General features: G+C 37.3%; 1 protein-coding gene across 1 annotated transcript in view; it reads right to left on the bottom strand.

Moving 5' to 3' along the window:
- Positions 1-22713, bottom strand: part of borr (borealin-related) — a 196568-nt gene that overhangs the window by 97050 nt on the left and 76805 nt on the right. Inside the window, exon 4 of the mRNA XM_068228867.1 lies at positions 7189-7282. Within this exon, the coding sequence (XP_068084968.1) occupies positions 7189-7282 (94 nt within the window). The remainder of the gene's footprint in view (positions 1-7188; positions 7283-22713) is intronic.

Below are 22713 nucleotides of genomic sequence, written 5' to 3'. Positions count from 1 at the left end.
TTGCTGGTCACACACTCTGGACAATGAATTGGAGTTTTACATCTCCATGTGCGACTGCAAAGGGAGACGTTCAATAAATTTCCAATTTCTTTGAAATCATTTAGGAAAAGGCTAGGAAAGCAACAGATAGGGAATCTGCCACCTGGGCGACTGCCCTAAATGCAGATCAGTATTGATTGATTTAACAGAATGACTGGCCGCCATTTTGAATCTAACAAAACTTCGACCGACCAAGACCAACTCAAGTTATCCAAGTCAAAACTGGAAGGTACGAGTTTCAACATTCACGCCGATTCTGCACGCTTAAAGATGCTGAAGCCAGTCTACTTGGTGACAGACTAATTTTGTCTTCATTAGTTCACAACTTTTCCATATCCATTATTAGGATATCACGAGACAAATCACTATGCTGGTCAACTTCACACTATTATGTTCCAGACGTAGGCTATCATGCAACAAATATTCGCTACCCTTCATTGTGCAACTAAACACGAAATACATTTCTAACTTCTGAATGGACTGCAATATACAAGCACAAACAGGCTCATTGTGTTATTCAGAAGTCTGACTGCTAACCGGTAAGCAAAACTGAACATTTCTGAGGCTAACGGCTTGCTCCCAAAAGGTACAACTTATTACCCAGTGAGGTTCCAGAATTTAAGGCCTTTTTCCGTTATGCAACTGCGGCAAGGGCTCTTACCCGAGCTGGAAATCGTGCTCCTTCAAGGGATGACAACTTTTCTCAGGCCTAGGAAAAATGTGATCGTATTGAGCGGTAATAGCAAAAATTTGTGACTATAAGTGAGGTAATTTTATATGGATTTAATACGATGAGAATTAGGACTTCAAATTTACTATGTGCTAAGTAGGAAAACATGTTCATGAGGAACGCACTAATGAGGTTTCACTGTACAACTCCTCCCCTGTGTACTAATGATGTCCACCGTTCATTTGTTTTGTTTTAGGTTGCGGCAATTGTTTTAAGAGGTAGAACGCCTAGGTAACCATCCACTCTTAACACTAATCGGAGGGTAAAAACAAGTGGTCCGACCCTTAGAAGAAGGTAGAGATCAGCAAATGAAAAAGAACGGCCACAGAAGGTAATTGATGGTTATGAATTTCATGTTTTTGGTCCGTATTGAACAATATATAAGTAATAATAATAATAATAACTTAAATGTTTCCACCTTTTCAATACAATATATTCACAAGATTACAAAATTATACGGTACTAGTTTCGACCCATCTAGGGGTCATCATCAGCCGTATTGGAGCAAAGATCATTTGTGGCGAAATCCTAAGACAATATTATTTTAAAGAATAACAAGTGAAATGAGATGTTATGGTAATAGTTAATAATACAAGGAATATACATAATAAGAGGTTTTTAACAAAGAATAATATAATATAATATATATTATAATATATATATATATATTATATATTATTATATATTATAATATATATATATATATATATATATATATATATATATATATATATTATAATTTTTACAACACCCCATTTATACTTTATTCTTTGTTAAAAACCTCTTATTATGTATATTCCTTGTATTATTAACTATTACCATAACATCTCATTTCACTTGTTATTCTTTAAAATAATATTGTCTTAGGATTTCGCCACAAATGATCTTTGCTCCAATACGGCTGATGATGACCCCTAGATGGGTCGAAACTAGTACCGTATAATTTTGTAATCTTGTGAATATATTGTATTGAAAAGGTGGAAACATTTAAGTTATTATTATTATTATTACTCACAGAAGGTAAGTAAATGAAAGACTCTCCAGGTCGTGCAAACCACACACCACCAGGGTCAGAAGAGAACAAGAGCTGACCGTGGGAGGTCTGAAAGGAAAAAAAAAATCAGGTGAGCACGGAGCAAGTGGAAATAACATACTCTGCTATGGGCCCAGGGGATACCATAGATGCAATCCATATTCTCCTTCAAGAGTTTTTCTTTGAGAATGCTTTCATCCTCATTCCTTTTGTCCTTGGAAGGCCGTTTTCAAGTCTGCGCAATCCATCACATGAAACGGCAACCTCTTGAGTGAGCCTTCTGAAGTGCCGACAATAACTTATTTCCTAAACAGCTGGCTATTATCTGTCGCTGAAGAATCTCTGTGCTTGTTGCTGGATTGTAGGACAGTCTGGCTGAAATTCTAAGTGATCTCAGTATAATCATGTGCCATGTGCTGTCTATCTCAAATAAATTTTTTGCTGTCACGTGTTTACTAACAATATCTCGGCAGCATATGCTGCAACTGGAAAGACGTTATGGAACACTGTTTTTACATTTTAAAAAAAAACTTAATTCAGAGTTCACAAAACAAGACAAAGAATATACTCAATCTGAAGAACACATTGTAACAGGTAGCGACACACTTTAGTTCATAAAAATAATATAGATGTTTTATTAACATTTTAGAACATTTAAGACTGGTCAAAGAGATGGACAAAATGAAAAGTATTAAGGCAGCAAATTAAAATATTGTACCTATTGGATGTAGTCCCTTAACGCTTGAGCAATGGTGGGTCGTATTTTATGGTGCCAAGTATTTCGTAGAGCTTCTCCAAGCGAGCAGTAACCGAGGAGGTGAGCACGAGTATCTACCTCATGGCAGTTAATGGCGATGGTCCTGCTTGGAATAGCTCGTACAGCCCCTGCGTTGCCTGTCATTTTCGAGGCATCACGCCATTCACCACAAGATAATCTTTGAAGGCGACTAACCCACTGACTGGCTGGAGGATGTTGACGCAAAAGGTTAATTCGAAGTCGTTGGACCCAAAAATAGGACTTCGAATTTACCGCCAACTAATAATTCAAAAATGCCAACCCTTATCGCGTCACAAAATAGTCTAACAACCCTTACTGCACGCAATTAACCTTGATTCACAGTTTAAACCTTTCAAATGCCACGGGAAAAAACCTATTTCCAAAATGTATGTAACAAGGTACACACAAGTATTCAAATTATGCACTTTGATAACTCACTGACAAACAAGCTCACGCAACAAAAGAGGAAAAAGCAGGATTCAAAGATGAGGAGAAATCTATGCTGGCTCCTTTGTGCATGCGCTTTATTCATTGGATTACTGTAGCGTATGCATTTTAGATGCCGTGTACTTACACGGAAAGTACCTGATGCCCGTAACACATCGTGGCTTATCGAAATTTCCTATGACAAGGGGAGAAAGTCTCACTTCTGTCTGCATTACAAAACAGTACAGTGACTATCCTTGTACGATTTCCCACCATGGCACTTCTCTCGTAATTCAGAAATGCCAAGCCTTGTCGCGTCACAAGGTATTATCATTGACCAACTCCAGTTTCCCAGGTGTGGTATACGAGCCCCTTCCATTTTGTCCGGTCCATGACCCATTCTTCGTTCACAATCCGCTCCCAATCCTGACCGCTCTCCTCTATATCCTTCTTCACTAAGTCTGTCCATTTTCCTCTAGGTCTGCCCACTGTTCTCTTTCCCCTTATTTCTCTTTCATACTCCTTTCTTACAGACCTATTGGCACTCATTCTTTTCACATGACCAAACCACTTCAGTCTTGCCTTTTGGATCTTCTGGAGTAAGGAGTCTTCTAGCCCTACATCTTCTGACTTTCATTCCTGATTTTATCCCTCCTGGTCTTCTGGATCATTGTGTGTAGGAACTTCATTTCTACTGCTTGGAGTTTCGAGTTGTCCTTTCTTGTTAATGTAGCGGTTTCCAGGCTGTATGTGAGGATAGGGGTGTAGGTATGATTTATACAGTATAATCTTATTTTTGAGTGGTACTTGTTTATCCCATAGTAGCTGTCTTACTTTGAGGTAAAAATGTATTGCTTTTCTGATTCAACTGTTTACTTCATATTTAGCTAAGTTATCCTTGGACATTATACTACCCAAGTACTTAAATTCTGTGACACTGCCCAGCTTAGTGCCATTTAGCATGATTTCCGGCTGGTTGTCACCCTTCTGTACCTTCAACACCACCGTTTTAGCCTTGTTAATGTTCAATCCATCTCTCTCAAACTCCTGACTCCACCCCTGCCGTCTCTCTTCCACATCTTTCTGAGTTACCCCAAATTACTACATCATCTGCAAATGCAAATACTTTTAAGTCTTGTTGCCCTTTTCCTTTTAGCACCTTTAATAGGGTATCCATTACAATGATAAATAATAGGGGCGACAAAGCACTACCTTGTTGTACTCCCCTTTTTGTCTCAAACCAGCCTGACAGTCCAGAACTGACTTGCACACAGCTTCTGGTTTTCTCGTAAAGCACTTTAACTTTTGAAATTACACTGCCTCAAACTTTGAGCTTTCTCAGACACTCCCAAATAAGCTCCCTTGGTATGATGTCATAGGCCTTTTCAATGTCAAGGAGCAGTAGATATAAATGCTCCTCTCTTTACCAATGTTTTTCCATTAGCATCCTGACAGCAAATATAACATTTGTTGTAGATCTTCCAGGCCTAAAGCCATATTGTTCCTCTTCTAAAAGTGGTTCTACAATTTCCCGTAATCTATCCTCTGTAATTTTTTTTCCAGAATTTTTAGTCCATGAGAGAGTAGTGATGCCACGGTAGTTGGTACATTTCCATCTGCTGCCTTTCTTGAATATAGGAACAATTATACCTTTCTTCCAGTCTTCTGGGATGGTATTTTGCTGCCATACAACATTTAGGAGTCTATATAGCCATTGGATTGCTGGGGTTCCTCCTGCTCTCAACATGTCCATACTTAACTCATCTATTCCTGCAGCTTTCCCTTTCTTCATACTTTAAAGGCTCTTCTCTCCAGCCATGTGATCAGTGGCTCCATATTTTTGCTGGGCTCTTCACTTTTTTCAGATTCTTTTCTGTTTTGAATTACATGATACCTCTCCATTCAGGAGCTTGTCAAAGAAGGTCTTGAATTCTCTCCCGATTTCATCTTCCTCTCGTACTACTGATCCACTGTCCTGCTCTATTACCTTGATGTCTTCTAGGTTATTTTGCTTGTTTTTAATTACTCTGTAAAGAAGTTTCTTGCTTCCTCTGCTATCCTATTCCAACTTTTCCACAAACTCATTCCATTTTTTTTCCCTCTTTCTCTTCTCTTACTATCCTCTTAGCTGTAAGTTCTTATGCCCTGTAACGTTCCTGTAATCATTTCTTGGCCACCTGAATCTTGTGCATCTCTCTGATTTTCTTTGTCTAGCATCTTTTTTGCCCAATTTCTCTCTTTTATAGCCAATGTGTCATTCCACCAAGGTGTCTCTTTCTTGGTCAATCCTGTTACTCCACATAGGTCTTTAGCTTCACCCACCAAAGTATCTTTAAGTATCTCTAAGAACCATTAATGCATGCAATCACCTTGATTCAAGCCTTTCAAATGCTATGGAAAAAACTATTCCACAAGGTGCATTTACATTATTCAAATAATGCACTTAGATAAACCACTGGCAAACATACCTCACACAACGAAAGAGAGAGAGAGAGAGAGAGAGAGAGAAAGCCCAATTCAAAGACGAGGAGAAATCTATGCTGGCTCCCCCGTGCAAGTGCTTTATTCAATGGATTACTATAGTGTATCCATATTAGATACCCTGTACTTGCACGGAAAGTACCTGATGCCCTTAAAACATCGTGACTTATAAAACTTTCCTACGACAAGGGGAGAAAGTCTCACTTCTGTGTGCATCGCAACAGTACAATGACCCCACCCTTGCACGATTCAACGCCTGGCACTTCTCTCCTTTTAAACGATTAGTCCGTTTGGGTTTGGCATTAACGATATTGTTCTCTGCGTACAAACTGATTATATGAGCCACGCTTTTTCGCCCGAGTTTGCAGGTTCTGCTTCTACGCACACTGCCTGCTGCGTGATATTGTGGCGTTCCATAAAACGCTGAATTCAAAAGAATTACAATTTCACTCAAACTTAGCAAATATGAAGCACACTCTAAGACACATCAAAGTGAGTGAAAGTGCAGAAAGCTACCCCTGCACATTCCGGAACTCATTCTATCATGACTTGGATAAATTTTGAACTTCAATTACTCTGTAAAATACTTTTTTTTTTTTTTAAACGTAAAGGCAGTTCTGAATTTAAAGTCAATTTCGGTAATGAGACCGACACTGTTCTTCATATTACGAATTATCTGTATTTCGAATTAATTTAAATAACATGCAAAACCGTACCTCATATTTCCGGGAACAAGAGCTTATTCAAATAAGGTTGGATTTTGCATTAACTGATTTTGAATTACTGAGGTTCTACTATAACGCCTTTCCCTTTCTGAGAGAGATTACACCACTTACCAAATCAACTTCTCTCAACTGGGTTCTTATTTTCCGGGGGTATAAAAACATCCTTTTTATTCAATACGTTGTCATCTGGTGTTAGATGAAGCCTTTTCAAACAGTTGAGGTTTTCTTCCTTTCGTTTCCTTGTATTTTGTATGTAAGAATCTCTGGAATTAAAGAGGCATTAATGCGGTGAACAACCTCCCAACACGAACAGAACAGCCCTAGTCCCTTGAACTTCCTAGGACTGTATAGTATATACCGGTCCCATCCTTTGAACCCATCCCTAGTGTTCGACAGGGTTAAAGCCTGTGTTCCCAACACTTCTGCAACATAATGGAACTTCCATCTTTCACCAGTACTACTGCTCTCACAGGAGCTTCTGAACTTAAAGGCATCTTTAGCTGTCTACATTCCTTTCAAAACTGTAAGAAGGCTCTCAGAAGCCAGAGTTTTCACTGTAAGATGTGCAGGATGCTGATTTTAAAAAAGAATGAAGCAAACAACAATGATCATAAAGTGTTATTGAATAGAGACCATCAAAAGCATTATAGAAATAACCATGCAGACCGCAAAACAATCTCCAACATCTTGACAAACTGAACCATGTAAATTAAAACATTGCTAATTAAGTGGAGTGTGTAGACAATACATACATCGTATCAGTTAATAATATTAGTAAGTAAATAAAAATTTAAAGAAAAGATGAACATGTGAATTTTCTTTTTGCTAGTCATTGTATGTACATGAACTGGGAAAAAGGACAGTTAACAGATCTTGGAAAGTCCTATCAAGGATTTTGACAAAAGAATTCTGTGCATTACAAGGAAGTAATGCACAGTAATACCTGGATGTCAATTTATTCAAAAAGAGACTGCACCTTTGGGGACAGCAAAAAGTGAAGAACAGCTTTTCGATCTGCGCCTTGTTGTAGAGTCTGCAGCAGAAGATTGTACTTCTTCAGTTAAGGGTAGCTAAAACAAACATCCAGCCAAGTTAATTTCCAACCAACAGCTATGTGTTACACAAGAAAAATGAAGCAAACTGTATTTCACAACTAAAATCACAATTCATTTTTCAACAATGCACAATTCTTAAAACTCAAAATTTATATAAAACCTCAACTCTACCACCAAAGGAGAATTAAAATCATCTCTAAAAAACCTGTAAACTTGCAAATCTAGAATACATAATTTCTACACATTGTATACATATATCCATGAATACATTCTAAGCATAGCAAGTAGAAGAAAAAGTGCGAGTTCTTAAGTTGTTTACTACTGTCAAATATAGGGACTGCAGTGACTCGTCAGCTACAGACAGCACCATTGCTATGCGAGGGTTGCTATCAATAGCTGTAATATGTTTATGTTGAGTAGTGATCTGTGAAGGCAAGAACTAGGAGTCTTATTAAGTGAAAGTGAAGAGCACGATTTGGCGAACACGCCGAATAACAGGGGAGGGGGAAATCAAATCAAACAATGGTTTTCAATTATGTGCCCCTATTGCATAAAAGGGTTCAATTAACTGATGTTCATGCAAGCCAAACTTCCACACCAAGTGATCGTTTGCAAAAAATTTGAATCCAGGTGGTTTTAACAGTGGAGAAAATTGGCATATTTGTATCTCCTTAGACGAAAACCAGTCTAATAAAAATGTGTGGAAATGTTCAGGAATAAATGGGAAAGAAGAGAAGTTCTTATGCTATATTCCTAATCCTTTTGATGGAAGTAGGAGAATTTGGGCCTTCTCAGTTGCTTGTACATATTAAATGAGAAATGTCTATGACAAAAGGCAAGTGTACTACTATAATGGAGTTTTAAACTTTAAATTCTATTGACATGTTTTCGAAAGGGATAATTGCCATAATTCTTCAGGTTTGAAAGTTTGCCACAAGCTAACATCTGCACATGTAGACGCAATTTCATTTCACTGCACAACTTGCCTTTTAGTTGTTAATTCTGTTTCAAATTGTACTAAGTTTCTTAGACAGATAAACTCAGATGGATTTGAAGACAGTGAACTGACAAACTTTTGCTTAGGAATTACATTATTTAATAGATGTATTAAATACTTCTAAACCAGAAGGGTGCTTTAAAAAGATTCAGTAGGACATCAAACCTTAAACGGAGAGAACCTCAGGAGGAACAAATAATTTTGCTTCAGAAAGAACTCTTGAATCCCTAAGAGTTCCAATTGAGAGCACCTTAACGGTTAGCACAATTAACTGCTGTCCTTGGAGGTCCAGGTTTGATTCCCGGTACTGCCAGAAATTTAAAAATGGTAGAAGGGCTGGTATGTGGTTAATAATGATACATGCAACTTGCCTCAATTGGGGGTATGCCTCAAAAGAGCTGCACCATCTCGTGATGAAGACAAGAGGTCACTTACCATACAAGCCCCGACTATTTATGGACTAATGGATTCCGATGTGGCGTAGAGTGGTTAGCTCTATTCCCAGCTGTCTTTGCCCCCCAGGAATTAACCTGGTACTCATTTTTTGCATAGGTCGACTAAATTTCAGGGTCATGAGCACCTCCAGAATTGGAAATTAAGTTTCTAAAGCACAGGATAAAATCAGGCAAGCACTAGATTTTACTGAAAAAATGGATGACCCCTTACCGAAAAGGGGAAAAAGAAAATTGTCACAATTTCCTGTTTTAGGCTTTCTTTGTTTCAATTCTAATATATATGGAAGAATACTTCTTTGGAACAGGTTGGTGGATCCCTGGCAAGCATTGAGGAATGATCTCTCCTCTATGCTACTTCAGGTAACAATTTTTTTTTCTATGATTCCAAACATGCACGACGAGTACCCAAGTGCCATCCAAACTGCCATAAAATCACTTTCTTCTACACGAAGAGGCCAATATCAGAATGAATATTACGATAATAATTATAAAAATTAATGCCGTAACTGTCCACCTCCTCAATACTATAATATGCAATATTCTTGAACTACATTACTAAACTAGGGACTAGTTTCAGCCTTTGCTGGCCATCTTCGGCCTTTAATGTAATACATCTAATAACTAAAATGTACAAACACACAATTGACATAAAAACAAATGTACAAACACAATTTACTTGAAAATCTGGGATGAACTATGTGTAAAATTTGAAAAATAAATTAGGCTCTAAATTCTTCACATCTGGAGTATGCATACAATAGAAGGAAATTTGATTGTTCCACCTTTTTTTTCAATACATAATATGCTGTTGATATGATCACAACAGTTTTATTCAGTACTGGTTTCGATGTCTATGGACACCATCATCAGCTGAAACAGGTCGTATGGACAAAGATATACAAGTACGTAGTACATATAATAGACCCTTAGTAAATGACAATAGGATGAAGTAAAAATGCAATGCTTAAAATAATATAAACAAGTTATGTGCTTGCTGGTCAAAGTATAAAATGAAAGTGAGAATATTAACAAATGTTTGAAGATGTAATCACTTTGAAATAGTTACAAAGTCTCAAGCATAGCACTGCTAAACACTAGGTTAAAATAAAACATGGACATCCAAAAACTGTCGTAGTATGCAGTCCTTCCACAGAGTATTGAATATAAAGTAACATAAGTAAGTTTGATGGTAGCTTGTAACACCAACTCTTAAAAAGAAGCTGTCATATGAGGTACTCAAAGAAGTGGATCATATTGCAGGCAAAGAGAAAGTAGATATATGGCCAGAAAGTTCTTGATCCAATTGCGGAACCTGATGTATAAAGAGAAAGTTAAGAGTTAAAATGAAATCTTGGAAATAGGGCAAAACACTAAAGTTGAGTAGGAGAGAGACCTCTAACGGTCTGATGTGTGCGTGGAGAGTGGCAAGGAGCAAGTGCTGGAGTTTGCTAGAAGCAAAGAACATCGTTGGGGGGGGGGAATCAGGTGGGCGTGGTAGGGAAGAATAACGTGATAACGTGCAATGTATAATCTGAAAAAACAAGCTGTTTTTAGGGAGTTTAACACTGTTGAGAACTGAAATAAGAGAATCAAATAAAATCCTGGGCTTTTTGGAAATGTTGTTCAAGTTGAGATTAGGATGGCAATATTGGTCTGGATGTATGTAAGAGGCTTCAGTGATATCTAGTACGGGGCCTTTGCTCAGCTTGTCTAATATTGTTAAATCTTGATCTAATCCATTCAATTTGTGTTTATAATCTTTTATGTGCTGACCAACTGCAGAAAACCTATTGTATTTAATTGCATTGAGATGTTCAGTGTATCTAATCTTGAAGCTCCTGCCAGTTTGTCCTATATATGAACTGTTACAGTCGCTGCACTGAAACCTGTAAACTCCTGACTTAGTAAAAGCGTCCGATTTGTTGACCAGATTGGAATTGTGGAGAATATCCATATTTCTGTTGTTGGTGTGGAAAGCAATATTGACGTTATGTTGTCTGGAGTATGGTCATCATCCAGACTCTTTCCTGCATTAATATTCGTAGAATTGTTAGTTCCATCTGACGGTTTCATCCCTGATTTTAATGTCTTGTGTGTTTGTACATTCGTTTTTATGTACATTTGTACACTTATTAGATGTATTACATTAACACTGAAGATGGCCAGCCAAGGCCCTACTTTAGTATAATGTAATTAAAAAATATAGCATATTATAGTATTGAAAAGGTGGACCATTACGACATTAATAACTATTGTGATCACAATTCAATATGGATCAAAACGATGTTTATATCCTATGAGAATGAATATCTCCTTTGAAATTTTTTAAAAAGTCTCGCACAATAATCTGATCCAAAAAATGAGTTAACAAGATACAGTACTTGGATCCAACTACAGTCACCACTGGTTTTAGTGAACTTCCAGCTATAGTAAAGAAAAATAACTGGCCCTTATTCACCTACTGTACATCAAAGTATACACCAAATATTTCATTTTTAGTGAAAACCTGACTTCAGCTTCAGAGGACCTATAAACCATAACATCTAAGGAAGAAAGTCAATGAAACAGCAAGAGTAGAGTTTTCCTTTACAGACTTCCATATATAAACTGTGATTTGAAGAAATATTTTATCTACTGAAGATCCTGCTTAGCACTTACAAGACCGAGAATACAGAACCAGCAGGGAGGCAAATGACAGTTCAGGCAATGTCCAAGGTCAAGTGCAGAGCCAATAATCCTAACTGACTGGGAGAAGGAATATGCTTGTTGAAGGCGACAGAAAGTAGGCTGTGACGTATTCAGTTTAGTCATGTTTCCAACACAGAGCATCAAAGAGGTTTTTTTTCCTATTTGCATTACGTCGTACCGACAGAGAGAGGTCTTATAGCAACGATGGGAAAGGAAAGGCCTAAGAACGGGAAGGAAGACATTGATTGCCGATTTATCATAATTTAGAGGTATGGAGAATGTTACATGGGTTAATACTGTTAAAATGATAATCCTAAAGACTACTTTCATTAATATTCGCCAAAATAATGTATTGAAATGAAACTGCGGAGAGGTGGTGTAGTTCAGCTGACATTCTGGTACTGACTGCCGATTTATCTTAATTTAGGGGTACAGAGAATGTTACATAGGTTAATACTGATAAAATGATTAATCCTAAAGGCTACTTTGTTTATATTTGCCAAAATAACGCCGCGAAATGAAATTATGGAGTAGTCCAACTGACGTTCCTTGAAGTGAGGAATAATAGTAATTATTTTTATTATCCATAGCATTTAGATACATAGCAGAACTGACCACAATACTTTGTCTTCTGATGTTAATCTTGGAGATTGAAAGTGATTGTTCAATTAGAGTTTTAAGAATCAAGTGCTGTCAGGAAAGGGGCAGGGTTGAAACATAAAATAATTTTCAATAAAAATTCAGTGAGAAAAGTATTTTGAGTAAATACTTGGCAAACTGTTCATTGCACAGGTAACACAGCTTCATACGTTGGCCTTACTGGCATAACAGTAATGGTTCCTACGTGTCAGTGTTTAAATATCCACGTTGAGATTATCTTGGAAAACGTGTTTGTGCTGTCGTGGCAAATATGACTCCACCTAAAGGATTATTTGATGAAAAAAATTAAGGGTAATAAATACCAGAAAATAGAAATGCGAAACTAAGATGAAAGTGCTAATTCAAGGCAAGGGTTGTTGTAGGGAGTTATAATACAAACTTAGGTGTTTCAGTCATCCTTGTGCTTGTAATGTCATTTCTACTTCAGCCATATCTCCACTTTATGCTAGTTCTACAGTAAAACTGACATTTGAAATTGAATTCATAAGTAAATCTCAATAAGATCAGAATTCATCACATTATTTTTTCATAGCTTTCAACGTAGTGTTCTCAGCTTTGTGTCAGCTTGTTTGTTGTAGTGAGAGGCAATAAGTGGTTTCTGAAAAATGCAAATCTTTGAAGTGATTTCCTGAAATGAAAGCTACAGACAATAGAAGCAGAATTAGTGTTAGGGACAAAGTTACCCCGAGAAATTGCTTTGAACCACTCCTTAGTTTTGTCCTGGTCTACATGGAATTCATGAAATGAGTGTTCATTTGCTTTTTTTCCTGTCAGAAGTACAAAAAGAGACACAGCAATACATGTTCAAATGTTTTCAAACAAAGTTAAAGAAAAACAAACCACTGTACACTATACAATAGAAGAATTAGCGCATAAAGTAGAATTCTTATTTAGGACGAGATATGGTGAGAAATCACTTTGAACCACTCATTACATTTTTTCATGTTTGCAGAAAGTTTCTGTTCGAACTACAAAAAGGCGCACAACAATATCACATATTCCAAGATTTGTGAACACAGTTTAAGGTATTTATACACGTTTGAAATTACGTATTTGGACAGAATTTTCACTTTTTCATTCTTGTTGCCTGTTGAAAGCTTAATTCTTCTTGCACCGTTTTCATCGTCCTGATAACGGAATAAAGGTTGTCATATGACATTAAAAGTTTGCCATGCACGGTAATGAGATCGCGAAGATTACGGAATTGGGCCATACATCTAAAAAGAACGAATATATTAAGTGAAATAGGCCGTGATTTCAGAATATATATATAATACGAACGTATAAAATCAAGGAGGCCATGCACGTGACGGCAAAGATGTTCATTTGGCGAATTAAGTATGCCTAGGTCACGGAGTGAAACGTAAAGTTATCAAGGATCCATGCGGCCGTGATAAAAAAATAATAGAAAGTTTTTAAAATTGTTAAAAAAGAAGTAGGTGAACAAAAAAATCTGGTACACAAAACTACGACGTAAATTTATCCACAAGAAAAATTAATCCTCGCAGAAAGAAGAGAGATATTTCAGTTATTAAGAGATGAAGAACCTGCACAGTGAAGAAATATTTGAATTACACCTATATCTGAACAAATATCGTGACGGAAAATCAGAGCAAGTTGAATAGTATCCGGACAGTAGTCGGAATATAGACCGAAGGCCGTTACGAGATATCAAGTCAAGTTTAACGCATTATAGGTTGATTAGCTGGAAAAAAAAAAAATTTTAAAAGCTAATTTGATAATTTTTACCTGTTAAAATCTGTCACAAGGAATTAACATTGAATTACTGATTTAATAACCTGAAACAAAGATATAATCTAGATTCTCATTCTCAAGGATATGGACTTGATATTAATTGCCATTTTGGAAATGTTTCTTTCACATATGACTAACGGCTACAACATGAGGCTAAATCGGAGATGGAGCCAACTTTCCGACGTAGACCGCCCAGCTGTTTCTACTATCCCGGGTCCCAAAACTACAACCTGATGGTGACGTAACGGATGTTGGAGACGATCTACGCAGTCCTAAGATGACAACATCGAAGCCTAACCCAGTCATCTAACGTCAGCAGCCGCAAGTTAAGTTCCAAAGAATTACTTTATTATCTTGAAATTAATGTGTCGTAGATGTAGTATTCATATATTTGCAGTGAACATTGGTATGTTTTTACGTAGTTCTTTGTGACGAAATCTCGGTCGATGCTATCTTTGCAATGAGATTGTCCTAGTTGATTTATCATTATGGGAGTAGGTATTTCTTCCAGAGTTTACAATCAATGTCATAATATAGGAATGTTTATAATTGAACAAGGAGAGATTTAGAGTGTGATTTTCAGCCATTATGGGATTGAAACAACTTATACAAAGAGACGTATCCCAGATTTAATATTTTTAAAGAAGATAGTTGATTTCTGAGTAAATAATATCTGGTTGCTGTTACGACGCGATGACATGCGAGTAAATATTAACTTGTTTAGTTTATATATGTGTTTCATTTTCAGGATAACGTGTTTATGTGTATTACATATGAAATCTAACCCAAAAGTGTACCGTTGCAGTACATTAATGACATGTTAAGATGATTTGCCGCCTTGTTGGAAATGATAAATGTTTACGTAGGGAAGTTAGGATTTGAGCGGCATGTTGATGTGGATTTACGAATAATTATTCGCCGAGATATATTTGTGGGAATAAATGATGATATATTATGGTAATTAATATTGATAAATGGAGAAATAGATATGCTTAAGGTTAATTTTGGCGGTAAATACGGTGTATTACTGGCCAATGGTGATGTTTGACATATGCAGCAAGATAATATGGCAATGCGAGATATATTGGGTTAGTGGTACATGAGTATAATGAAATACATCGTAGATTTCGTATGTGGGTTACCGTAAACTGTCTTCAGATTAAATATCCAAATAAGAAATAAAAGAAGGGAAACTTGTTGTCTTCATAGAGAATATGTCAACGTTGTACTGAATATTATTTGAAGTTTGGTGTCGAGAATGTATTTAACCCGCGGTTACTCGCATGGTGAGCGCGGCGCTCACCTTCGTAGTATATTGCTTCTTGTAGGATATGTTACAAGACCTCCACCTTTGAAAGTCCCTGTACCTTTGTAACAGATTGTTATGAAGGGAATGCGTCAGTCATTTTCATTACCTTTGAAAATAAACACCCGCAATTCATTATTAGGCACGGCAGTGTATGTTTAGTGAGCGGTGCGCTCAGTAGCGAGGAACTGTGCTACTTATACTTCGCTCATTGTAATAAGTCAGGGTTTGTATTATGTTTGTGTTTAATGTGAAATGTTTATACTGTGGCTGTTGTTAGACAATATTTACAAGTTATTGTGGCATCCAGTGATCAGATACTTTCGTGGTTGTGTGAAACGTAGGAGGAAAGGTCTTGAACATCGAGACTGATGGTAATGAAACAGATGAGGTTTACGGAAGTGATCATATCTCTGATTCAGAGTGTCTGCAAGTTCTGAGGAAGGAGAGGAACTTTCGTTTATAGCAATCTGTGATATCAATGTACATAGCTTCTTTTACGGCCGGATGCCCTTCCTGACGCCAACCTCAGTTGAAGAGCTAAGACAGATGAAATCAATGATGGTGAATTCATTTGGCTAAATAGGTGGAAGGAATCGGCTGTAGTCCATGAATAGAAACTGCCCCGGTATTTGCCTGGAAGCGTAAACAGAAAACCATTATCAGGACAGCTAACGGTGGGGATCGAACTCGCGCGTCTCCCGAATGTAGAGCTTGCCTCCATAGCTACTCCACTCGGCCGTGTTCCTAAATAAATAACTATCTCAAATTGACACATTAAAAATACCCCCATCTTTATATGGACATATTATAGCCTTTAAACATAAAGGTGAGCGCTGCGCTCACCAGCGAGTAACGGCGCACGTAAAGACCTAGCGAGTAATGCCGGGTTAATTCATAGAACAATTTCATAATTTAAATCTCTACCACAATTAAATAAAATAGGTTACCAAATGCATTCCTACGGAATTTTTGATATTTGATTGGATATTGGTGAAACCATAAATTATATTAGGTATAATTTCTATTTGAACTACGATAATTTATCTTTACATGATACCTACATTTAATTTTAGGATGTTATTTGAATATTTTAACCAAATGACATGGTCAAGGTGACCAATATTTCTCATTTAATGAACGATATATATTTGAAATAGCCATTTCGAGCTGATATATATTTGGAACTTACTTGCGATTGCTAACGTTATAACATCGGAAGATACGCGTGTGTTAATGACAGAATATCAATTTGATAATGATGAAAATAAGCATTTTTTAAAAGAAAGAAACAAGAACTGATGGACTCAGATTAAGCATATTTATTATGAAGTTTACTAAGGCTTAGGGACTTAGATTTATTTTTAACCCATATTAATTTTTTTTCTGCTTATTAATTAATTATTATTATTATGAGATAATCAATTTCAGAGAATGTTAAACTACGTTTTCAACAGATAGAATATGTACTTTCGATTTATGTAATTAAGAGAATTTATCCTTTATTTTTGTGATGCGCATAACAAATGCAAGAGGAATAGTTGAATCAGATCAAAGATAGATTAAATTTATCTTTTCATATAGAGAGGAGGAAGATAATTGATGTCAACAAATATTATCAGATTTTCTTTTATGATTCTAGAATCATGAAATAAATTATAGATTATCCAATTTAGATATTATTTTAGGAGATGGGCTAATATTATAATATAAATGATTTTGAATTAATTCCTTTAAAAAAAATATTTTATTTCTTTTCTTCGAATGATTGTACTTGGAAAACTTGATATTGATTCCGGAGGACGAATGGTATCGATGGTAATTTATTAAAAAGGAAATGTGGTGTCCCAGTTGATCTCACGTAAAAATAGTACTGTTCGCATATGCAATTTAATTATCCCTGAGAGGTGTCGCGTGGCAATTTAAAGATTATCATATCAAAAAAATGTGATAAGAAAAATGAAGATTACGATATCGCTTAAATTTTATGATGCGGTAACTGTTTATACAATGAATATTAGAAGCGAGCATAGCTACAGAAACTTAGCATCATTTTTATTAAATGCATTGATTCATTTAATGATCTGTAGAAATGATGGATGACTGAGGGGAAAATAGCCGGAGCAATTGATGGGTCGCCCAATATGGTGCAAGAAAGAAACCCCCTCAGGATGGTGCATTCTACATTAAGAAAATTTATAGTTCTTCCATGTTTCATGCATAAATATGCTCAAAAAATTGATTTAAAGTGAACAATGCACCCACGTCTCGGTCTGAGGTGGGCGTGGCATCGTTGCACGGAGAATTTCATGGTTCCTTTCGATGTTTTAATTCAAGTTTGGCGCTCGTTGCAGAATAGCACTCCACAGATGGCTCCACATGCGTATTCTTTGTATTCAGCAGTAATACTCTTTGGTAATGCCAGCTTCCATGCTTTCCGTAACTGCAGGTTTTGAGTGAAAATATTGTCATGTTGCCTGTTTACCTGTGTGCATTTGGATATATATTCATTGTCATGGGCTCTAAATATCAAAATGTTAAAAAGAAACAAAGCAGTTTTCGTGGTAACCGGTATACAAAACCCAGTCAAAACGAAAACAATTTAAATGTCGAAAGTACTGAACAAAGTTGTGCATCACAATCTAAGATAAGACCTACAGGTGATAGTAGTGTTTCAGATGACTGACTTACCAGTTGATAACTATAACAATTGAGACAGATTGCCTTCAGAATTTAATAAATATTGTAGCATGCCCTAGCTGCTTTCAATGCTCTTTGAAGGTTAAGAATTTTGAAAATCAAAGATTTGGATGGGCTGCAGTTCTTGGTTTGGTATGTGACTTGTGTGGTTATAATAATAATGCTATTTGCTTTACGTCCCACTAACTACTTTTACGGTCTTCGGAGACGCCGAGGTGCCGGAATTTAGTCCCGCAGGAGTTCTTTTACGTGCCAGTAAATCTACCGACACGGGGCTGTCGTATTTGAGCACCTTCAAATACCACCGGACTGAGCCAGGATCGAACCTGCCAAGTTGGGGTTAGAAGGCCAGCGCCTTAACCGTCTGAGCCACTCAGCCCGGCAGTGTGTGGTTATGAAAGCAAGACAATTTGCTCTTCAAAAAGGTAGGAACATGTTCCCGAGGTAAACAGATGCCTTGTTTATAGTACGAGGTTAGTAGGCTGTGGATACAGTGATGCCAAAAAGTTTGCTTGCAACATGAACCTCCCTCCACCACCCTTGCCTACAGCTTATGATGAGCATGTGAAAACTATCTTCTGTTGTGTCTTCCTACACTGAAGAATGCATGAAGTCTGCTGCCCAAGAAGTTCTGAAGAAGAAAGGTAATGAATGTGGTATTTCCGTAGATGGTACATGGCAGAACCGTGGCTATTCTTCATTGTCTGGTGTTGTATGTGCAATATCTGTTGACAAAGGCTAAGTTCTAGATGACGAGATAATATCCAGAAACTGTATTGGATGTAAGAAACATTCAAATGATAAGCATTCCCCCATCCTATTTAGGTTGGAAGGGTGATCATGTTGCAGTCTGTGCCAAAAATTTACAGCGAGTCTTCGCCTATGGAACCTCATGGAGCAGTAAAAATATTTTCTCGCTCAAGTGAGAGTAGAGTTCTGGAGTATCTAGATTTCTATGGGAATGGGGATTCCAAAAGTTACAAGGCAGTGTGTGATTCCAGTCCATACAATGGTAAAGAAGTCAAACTGGAATGTGTGGGCCACTACCAAAAGTGCTTAGGAACAGCTCTTAGAAAAATTATACAACATAACAAAAAGATGGATGGTAGAGGCAAATTAACTGGGGCACTGATAGACAAGTGTCAGAATTATTTTGGAATTCCTTTGCATTCCAACTGCAGTTCCATAAAAGATATGACAAATGCTATATGGGCAACATAGTATCATTTGACTGCCTATAAAGGCAGGCCTTCCCATCACAGATGCCCCACAGGAACAGACAGTTGGTGTTCATACCAACAAGCCAAAGCTGGCAATCTACTTGACAATTATAAGCACAAAACAGGAATACCACTAGAAGTCCTACATGCAATGAATCCTGTGTATGAAAGGCTCTATGATCCAAAAATGTTATCAAAATGTCTTCATGTTTGACTCAAAATAACAATCATTCAACACTACGGTATGGAAGAGGTGTAGAAAAGATACATATGTGGGGCTGTCCACTCAAACTGGGTGTCATGGATGCTGTTTTACACTAATTGTGGAAACAAGGTTGAAATAGAGGTTTTAAGAAGAATGAAGAGTGTGCTTGGTATGTACTCAGCATCAGGAGTGTCACAAGCTGATGAGACATGTATGCAGAAGTCAACTTCAGAGCACTGCTGAACAAAGACAGTGAAGGAGGTACCTCAGGCGAAGAAGAAAGCTGAAAGAGGACAAGAAACTTGAAGAGGAACGTCCCACCTACGCAGCAAGAGAATTCTAATACTTCCACTTAAAAAGAAAGAGGTCTAATCATAATACAAAACTTTAAAATTAATTTACTTAAAACTAAGAATTGTTTTCTTTTCATGTTCAAACAACAATAAGTCAGTTCTAATTCAGGTATCTACCTCAAAAAGGTCACAAATTGAAGATAATTTAGGAATGTCCTGTAGTAGAACCAACAAAAAATATATATCCCCTTTCAAAAACTGAGTATGAAGAAATGAAAATAATTTTTTTTTAATTTTGCATTTTTAGAAGAATGTGTTATAATTCATCGTGTAACCGTGATAAACTAATATATTTAGTAGAGGACATCAAGAACATTAATAACAGATCGGAAAAAAAATATTAAAATAAATGCATTATTACCCCGCAAGACATGGGTAGCCCTCAACAGAGTCCGTACTAACCACGGGAGATGTGGTTCAATGATGTTTAAATGGGGTATGAGATCTTCCCCAGCCTGTGACTGTGGTGCAGTTAAACAGACTATCGACCATATCGTCACCGAATGCATTGGAAGGGCATTCGCTGGATCTAGCCAGGACTTTGTGGTGGCTTCTGCTGAGGCCATACAATGGCTAGAGAATTTGGATCTAAATCTTTGAACCCTTTTGCTTGCATGATTGTTTTCAATGTTATGTGTATATCTTATAATTATGTATATAATGGTTTGTGCTTACTGTTCATTTATATTTAATCTTTGTATTGTTTTGTGTACGTTACCATACGCTAATAATAATAACAATAGTCTCAAAAAAGTGCCATTTTGTTAACAAAAAATTAATGGACACCCCTTAAATTATAAATTGGGCAATTTGATAGCATAAACAGTCTTCATTTACCTTCCTGTTAACTGCTAACAAAATTTTAAAAGTTTTGGTGTAAAATTATGGATTTTTTTATTGAAACATATATGAATACATACACAGTTAAAAAAACCCACTACACTATACAATAAGAAGAATTAGCGCATAAATTAGAATTCTTATTTAGGACGAGATATGGTGAGAAATTACTTTGAACCACTTGTTACATTTTTTTCTTGTTTGCAGAAAATTTATGTTCGAACTACAAAAAGGTGCACAACAATATCACATGTTCCAAGATTTGTGAACAGTTAAAAAAAATCATATCACCACACTACATAATAAATAAACTAATTAGTGCATAACTATCAATAACAAGCCAATAAACACCTCATTGCGAACACATTACCAACACAACAGCAAAACAATATAAATGAAACTGGAAATGTGGTAATTTGCAGTATACTGGTTCCTGTCAGTGACTTAGGAGGCCAGCGCTCCAGCAGCATTATGGTGAAACTTTCTAATTATAGCTTCATGCTGGGCTTCACAAGCGACTGTCAAGGCCGGTATAAGGAGCGGAGCGAGGGAAACAGTCGGCCAAGTGTGATTTTCATGATTCTGTCATTTACCTGGTAGACCTCTATATACTGTACCAGGTCCTCACTTATAAGAAAAGTTACTGCAGTTTGCATCTCCAAGACAAGTGAGACCCCTTCCTCAATCTCTTCAGTCCCTTTCCATTCCACTTGGTTCCACTCAATCTCAACAAGGCAATGTCCTTTTCCATGTGTTCTATTAGTTCATCTGTCTTGCCAATCAGCGTCAAGACATTTATGGTTGCAATCTTTGTCACCGATTGCCCACTTTTCACAGTCCCCCCAGGACGAGAACACCAGGAAATCTGCGTTGCTTTTGGGGGATGCCCTACTTGTTCCCAAGCCCTTGAGCATTTTACAGACTATTAGTACAATGGCTTGTCACACCCAAAAGCTAGGATTCTTTCACGTTGCACCTAACATTGGGAAACAGACACCTTTTGCAGCCACTCCCAACATGGAGTCCAGACGCTATTAGATGGACTGTTGTGGTTAGTTCCACCAAGGAACCACCAGCCCTCCTAAAGAGCCTCATCAGCCCAAAGCCATCGACCTCTTTGGATTGTACTCATATTTATCCCCTAGTCCAGGGCAGCCTCTTCTGCCATCGCCGCCGTACTGAAGTCCACCTTCGCCATAGATGCCGTTGAGGTCTTCACTTGTAACCCTGAGCTGGGACATAATATTTATTCAACAATAAATGAAAAACCTAATTTCACATTTTATAAGTCATATTTTGACAAAAATGAACTCCAGCAGAGGAGTTCTCATAATTTCAGCATTTTTTTAGCTGAGCGATTTTTTGTTTACAGTAGTTCCATCAGAGGATCACAGTCATTTGATATTTTTCTAAGTGTAATATTGTCGAGAATAGGCCAGAAGAACTTGGAAGTATATGATTAGTTATCTGAGCGTGATCACCTACTAGGCATTTATATGTTTTGGAGTTACCTGCAACATCTTGCAAACACCGTGCTTTATTTTTGACTTTGCAAGAAAGGAAGGGCTTAAAGTACAAAGAGGTGTTTCAAAGCAAAATGTAGCAGTGCATCAGCTAGTAAATTAAAGACTCTTTGGTGAATAATAATACCCAAGTCTACCAAATCACAAACGTATTTAAAAAGTGAGACGTCAAAATAGTCTTCAAAACTTTTAACAAACAGGTATTTGACACAATACAAATTCTCTTAATCATAGAAGTAAGTTCACTAAGTAAGGTGTAACGCATCTTATTGCTGTCAAACAGATAGGAGCTTCCATACAAGATACTTAGAGCATGTTAACGCCCTGAAATATAAAAGATTTTCAGCCATGGAACAGCACATGGGGGATACTAACCATAAAAACCAAACCAAACCCCATGGCACTACAGCCCTTGAAGGGCCTTGGCCTACCAAGCGACCGCTGCTCAGCCCGAAGGCCTGCAGATTACGAGGTATCGTGTGGTCAGCACGACGAATCCCCTCGGCCGTTATTCTTGGCTTTCTAGACCGGGGCCGCTATCTCACCGTCAGATAGCTCCTCAATTCTAATCACGTAGGCTGAGTGGACCTCGAACCAGCCCTCAGGTCCAGGTAAAAATCCCTGACCTGGCCGGGAATCGAACCCGGGGCCTCCGGGTAAGAGGCAAGAACGCTACCCCTACACCACGGGGCCGGCATACTAACCATAAGTTCACTAATATCAACCATGACACGAAAATTCCCA

Source organism: Anabrus simplex, chromosome 8, assembly GCF_040414725.1.
Source record: "Anabrus simplex isolate iqAnaSimp1 chromosome 8, ASM4041472v1, whole genome shotgun sequence".
Lineage (NCBI taxonomy): Eukaryota > Metazoa > Arthropoda > Insecta > Orthoptera > Tettigoniidae > Anabrus > Anabrus simplex.
This window is presented reverse-complemented; position numbering and strand designations above follow the sequence as displayed.